This window comes from Pezoporus wallicus, unplaced genomic scaffold, assembly GCF_028554395.1.
Source record: "Pezoporus wallicus isolate ANWC-B61680 ecotype Strahan unplaced genomic scaffold, APGP_CSIRO_Pwel_v1 contig_2545, whole genome shotgun sequence".
NCBI classification, from domain to species: Eukaryota; Metazoa; Chordata; class Aves; order Psittaciformes; family Psittacidae; genus Pezoporus; species Pezoporus wallicus.
In genome coordinates, this window is record NW_026640157.1 from 314,259 (window position 1) to 320,040 (window position 5,782).

General features: G+C 56.8%; 1 protein-coding gene across 1 annotated transcript; it reads right to left on the minus strand.

The window, feature by feature from the left end:
• Positions 1 to 1,754: 1,754 nt before the first annotated feature.
• LOC130603756 (serine/threonine-protein kinase pim-1-like) lies at positions 1,755 to 5,410 on the minus strand. The gene is given in 8 exon segments (XM_057417757.1): positions 1,755 to 1,772; positions 2,237 to 2,480; positions 3,005 to 3,258; positions 3,260 to 3,336; positions 3,480 to 3,594; positions 3,857 to 3,907; positions 3,992 to 4,118; positions 5,376 to 5,410. Coding segments are annotated over 8 exon segments (906 nt in total). The 3' UTR covers positions 1,755 to 1,769.
• Positions 5,411 to 5,782: the final 372 nt, after the last annotated feature.

A 5,782-nucleotide genomic window follows, 5' to 3' on the forward strand; every position in this document is an offset into this window, starting at 1 on the left:
GTCAGTCACTTTGGGAGCAGTTGTGGGTCTGGGGGTCACTGGAGTGCAGTTGTGGGTCTGGGGGATCACCTGGGGGGACGTTTTGGGTCTAGGAATTTACTTGTGAGTCACTTGAGGGGCAGTTGTGGGTGTTGGGGATCACTTGGGGGGCACATGGGGCAGTTGTGGGTCTGGGAATTCATTTGGGGGTCACTTGAGGAACCACTGTGGGTCTGGGGCTCACTGGGGTGTCACTTGGGGGGCAGTTGTAGGTCAGGGAGATCACTTGTGGGGAAGTTGTGGGTCTGGGGAGTCACTTGGGGGTCACTTGGGAGGCAGGTTTGGGTCTGGGGAATCACTGGGGGGGGTCATTTGGGAGGCAGTTGTGGGTCCAGGGGGCCACTAGGGGGGCAGTTGTAGGGCTGAGGGGATCATGTGGGGGCAGTTATGGCTCTGGGGGTCACTGGGTGAACACTTGGGGGGCAGAGGTAGGTCTGCGAGCTCTCTTGGGGGGCAGGTGTGTGTCTGGGGTGTCACTTGGGGGCAGTTGTGTGTCTGGGGGGTCACTTGGGGGCAGTTGTGGGTCTGGGGGGTCACTTGGGGGGCAGTTGTGGGTCTGAGTGGTCACTTGGGGGGCAGTTGTGGGGCTGTTGTAGGTCTGGGGGCTGACTGGAGGGCAGTTGTGGGTCTTGGGGGTCACTTGGAGGGCAGTTGTGGGTCTGGGATTTCATTTGGGGGACACTTGGGGAACTGTTTTTGGTCTGGGGGTCACTAGGGGGTCACTTGGGAGCAGTTTTGGGTGTAGGATGTTACTTGAGGGTCACCTGGGGGGCAGTTGTGGGTATGGGGAGTACCCACAGAGCATGAGGCTTGGTTTAGAGAAGCCTCACTGCTCATCAATGAGGTTGCAGTAGCAGCAGTGTCTGTCTCAGGCATTGGAGTAGCCCCGTTGCTGTGGCTGGCACTGCAGCAGCTGCTGGGCTTGTTGCAGTGGCTGGAATAGCTGCAGTGTTTATGCCTGTTGTTGCCATGTAGTAGCCACAGTCCCAGTCGCCATGGTTGCAGTAGGCAGGGCAGTTCTGAGGCTGCAGTGCTTGTGGGCACTGGAGAAGCCTCACTGCTTGTTGATGGAATACCTGCAGGCTGCAGTTGAGCAGCAGTGTGTGTCATGTGCCTGCTGCATGGTTGGAGAGGCAGTGCAGTGGTTGAGCCTCACTGCTTGTCGATGGCGTTGGAGGAGCAGCAGTGTTTGTCAGTGGCGTTGGAGAAGGCACAGTGCTTCTGGGTAGGGTTGATCTAGGCACTGCGTATGTTGCAGGCCTTAGAGTAGCCCCATTGCTCCTTCCTAGAGTTGGAATAGCTGCAGAGCTTAAAACTGGTGGTGGAGCAACTGCAGTGCTTGTGCCTGGGGTTGGATTAACTGCAGGGCATGTTGAATTGGGTTGCACCAGCCACAGTGCCTGTCCTCGGTGTTTGAGTGGCCGATGTGTCTGTCGCTGTACTTGCAGTACCTGCAGTGCTTGTGGCTTGGGTTTGAGAAGCCTCACTGCTTGTCACTGAGTTTGGAGTAGCCACACTGCTTTTTTTGCCCTGGCTGGAATAGCAGCAGTGCATGTTGCTGGAGTTGTAGCTGTAGTGACAGTCCTTGCCATTGGAGTAGCCACGGTGCCTGTTGCCATTGTTGGTGTCACCGCAGTGGTTGTGGCTGGTGTTGGAGTAGCTGCAGTGCTCGTGGCTGGTGTTGGAGTAGCCGCATTGTCTGCTGCTTTGCTGTTAGGTCTTGTCTCTCCTCACTGCAGAGCATGAGAGACTGAATCTGTGTTACCAGCGTTATCCTCAGACTAAAGCCCGACCTCACCACTGCCCCAGCTACAAGGAGGAGAATTAACTCTTATGAGGTGTCCCTCTGAGACCTATTGCTCTCCAAGGAACCCAGAATCCAATCCCCACAAGCCCCCCAATAACTGCAAAAGTCCCACAAAACACCCAATCCCCCAAACACCCCCCGAAAGTCCCCCCGAAACACCCAACCTCACCAAACTCCCAAAACCCCCAAACACCCAAAACCACCCGCTCTCCGCAAAACCGACAAAGTCCCCCCCAAAAAACAACCCCCAAAACCTCAAAGTCTCCAAAAAATCCCCACAGGCCCCCAAAATCCATCCCAACCTCCCAAGAGCCCAAATCCCCACCAAAATACCCAACCTGCCAAAACCCCCAAACCCCACACTCCCCCCAAGAGGCACCCCCAGCTTACTTGCCCAGCTGCTGGCTCAGGCTGTGAGGGTGGAGGGCGGCTGTCTCCTGGGGCAGTGGATGTTTGCAGCCAAGGGTGGTTGAACACATCGTCCAGGGATGGCCTGTCGCGAGCTCTCATGGACAAGCACCACCTGATGAGGTGCTGGCATTCTGGGGAGAATCTTGGATGCCGCTCAGTTGCGGGAGGCTCCTGCCTACCTTGTGCCACCGTCCGCAGCGCCCAGGCCTGGGTGCGCTCAGAGCTGCACCCAGACCTCCTGCTCCATGACTCGGTTTGGAGGAGAGCAGGATGGCAGGACATGGGCCACCTCCTCCAGCTGACCAAGGGCGATCAGCTGCCACCCCCTAAACCCCGACCTTCCCCTGCTGCTGCGAAGCCAGGTACCTACCGACAGAGATCCGGCCTGGAAGAAGAGCTGCCCGCTGACGACCCCCAAACACCCAAAACCTCGCAGCACCGGAAGGGGAGGACCCCCTGCCAAAACACCATCTCATACAGCAGCACGCCCAGCTGGGGCTCAGGCTGTGATCGCTGTCTCCTGGGGCAGTGGATGTTTGCAGCCAGTGGTTGAACACATCGTCCAGGGATGGCCGGCGGGTCATGGACAAGCACCACCTGATGAGGTGCTGGCATTCTGGGGATACGGGCGCACCTCATTGCAGATGCCGCCTGCCTCGTCCGGATTCTCGCCCGCCGGATCCCCAGGGATGCAGGCTCCATGACTCGGTTTGGAGGAGAGCAGGATGGCAGGACGTGGGGACGCACCTCCTCCAGCTGACCAAGGGCCAGATCGTCATCAGCACGTGACTCTTGTTCACAAACCGCCCGGTACCGGAAGCACTCTGGGCTGTGGGCTCACCGCTAAATTTGGTGTAGACCGTGTCCCTGAGGAGGGTGCTGCAACCAAAGTCAATAAGCTTGACCTCTCTGGTGGCCAAGTTGATGATGATGTTCTTGGGCTTGATATCCCTGTGCAGGACACCGCGGCTGTGGCAGTGCCGCGCAATCAGCACCTGGACTCTTGTTCACAAATGCACCCTGCGCTGTGGGATCCTTGGGCAGGAACCTGTCCCTGATGAAGTCTGGAGAGGACCTCTCTGGTGGCCAAGTTGATGATGATGTTCTGGGGCTTGATATCCCTGTGCAGGACACCGCGGCTGTGGCAGTGCGCACAGCCACCCTGGAGGAAAAGAACCAGCACAACCTCCATTTTTTGATGAAGTCGGAGAGGTGGGGCAGCTCAGAACCAGCACAAAGGAGTGGGGCAACCAATGGAGGAGCTGGATGATGGCACTGCAGCCGGAGCGCACCTTCCTCAACATGGCTATCTCCAAGGGAATGCGAGTGCCGCTGGGCTGCAGGGGGACCACGGCACCGTCAGCAGGGCCGATGCTGGCCCGGGGCTCCTGTGCCTCCCTGCCTGGGATGCTCTGATGCCCTCCTGCAGGTGCCCCCCGCAATCCCCAGGGATGCTCTGGTGCACCCCTACCCGGCCCGTGTCCCCTGGTGACTCCACACCCACTCCCCTCTCGCTGTCCCACTTTCCCCCCCGCCGGCCCCACCGGCTCACCCCCACCCGCTCTGCCCCGCACTGTCCCGGTGGCCCCGCGCACTCACCCGCTCGCCCCACGAGGAGATGCGCTCCCGAGCCACTTGTTTGATCGCCACCTGCGAGCCAAGGGCAGCGCTGGGCTGAGCTGAGCTGAGCCGAGCCCCGCCGCCTCCCCGGCCCGCCGCCGGGCCCGCCCTTACCGGGCTGTTGTCACACAGGCGGAGCCCCGAGTACACGGACGCGAAGCCGCCTCTCCCCAGCAGCGGTCCCACGCGGTAAAGCCGCTCGAAGCTCTCCTTGTCGTGCCCCGTGCGACAGACGCGGCCGCTGTCGCTGCGCGCTCTTGTTTAGTCTACCCCATTTTTCCTTTCCTTCTTTTCCTTTCCTCTCCTCTCCTTTCCCGCCCCTTTCTCCTTTCCTTTCCTCTCAGTTCCTTTCTTTTCTCCTCTTCTTTCCCCTCCCGTTTCCTTTCTCCTCTTCTTTCCCCTCCCGTTTCCTTTCTCCTCTTCTTTCCCCTCCCGTTTCCTTTCTTCTCTCCTTTCCCCTCTCTTTTCCCCTCTCCTTTCCTTTCCCCTCCTTTCCTTTCTCCTTTCCTCTCTCCTTTCCCCACTTTTCCGCACCTTTCCTTTCTCCTTTCCCCTCTTCTTTCCCCTCCCGTTTCCTTTCTTCTCTCCTTTCCCCTCTCTTTTCCCCTCTCCTTTCCTTTCCCCTCCTTTCCTTTCTCCTTTCCCCTCTCCTTTCCCCACTTTTCCGCACCTTTCCTTTCTCCTTTCCTTTCTCCTTTCCCCTCTTCTTTCCCCTCCCGTTTCCTTTCTCCTCTCCTTTCCCCTCTCCTTTCCTTTCTCCTTTCCCCTCTCCTTTCCTCTCCCGTTTCCTTTCTCCTTTCCTTTCCCCTCTCTTTTCCCTTCTCCTTTCCTTTCCGCACCTTTCCTTTTTCCTTCCCCTTTCTCCTCCCCTTCCCCCCATTTCCCCTTCCCTGTTTCCTTTCCTCTCCTTTCCCCTTCCCCTTTCTCTTCCCCTTCACCCCATTTCCCCTTCCCTATTTCCTTTCCTCTCCTTTCCCCTTTCCTTTCTCCTCACCTTTCTTCTTTCCTCTCCTTTCCCCTTCCCCTTTCCTTTAGTTTCTCCTTCCCCTTTCTCCTCCCCTTTCCCCTTTCCTCTCCTTTCCCCTCTCCTTTCCTTTAGTTTCTCCTTCTCCTTTCTCCTCCCCTTTCCCCTTTCCTCTCCTTTCCTTCCATTTTCTTTCCATTTCCCTTCCTATCCCCTTCCTATCTCTCTCCTTTCTCCTCTCCTTCCTTTCCTCACCTTTCTCCTCTTCTCTCTCCTTTCCCTTCCCCTTTCTACTTTCCCCTCTTCTTTCTCCTCTCCTTTCTACTTTCTTCTCCTTTCTACTTTCTTCCCCTTTCTCTTCCTCTCTCCTTTCCCCTTTCCCTTCTCCTTTCCTCTCTACTTTCTCTTTTCCACTCTCCTTTCTCCTCCCCTTTCTCATCTCCTTTCTCCTCTCCTCTCCTCTCTCCTTTCCCTTCTTCTTTCTTCTTCCCTTTCTTCTGTCCTTTCTCCTCTCTCCTTTCCACTCTCCTGTACACTCTCTCCTCTACTTTCTCCTCTTTTTTTCTCATCCCCTTTCTCCTCCTCTCTCTCCTTTCCCTTCCCCTTTACACTCTCTCCTCTCCTGTCCTTTTTCCTCTCCTGTTTTTTTTCCTCTCCTTTCTCCTCTCACTCGTCCTCTCCTTCCCCCTTCATTGCTCCTCCCTTTTTTCCTCTTCTCTCTCTTTTCCCTTCTCCTTACTCCTTTCCACTCTCTCCTCTCCTGTCCTTTTTCCTCTCCTGTCCTTTTTCCTCTCCTGTTGCAGAATGGCTCCAAGAGCAAGGCCATGGATTCTTAGAGGCCTTGTGCGAGCAAAGCAAAGTGTAGGCCTCACATGTAACCAGAAACCGGATGTGGGAGGAGAATGTAAAGGAAGCCGTGTAGAACTAACCAATACTGTTGT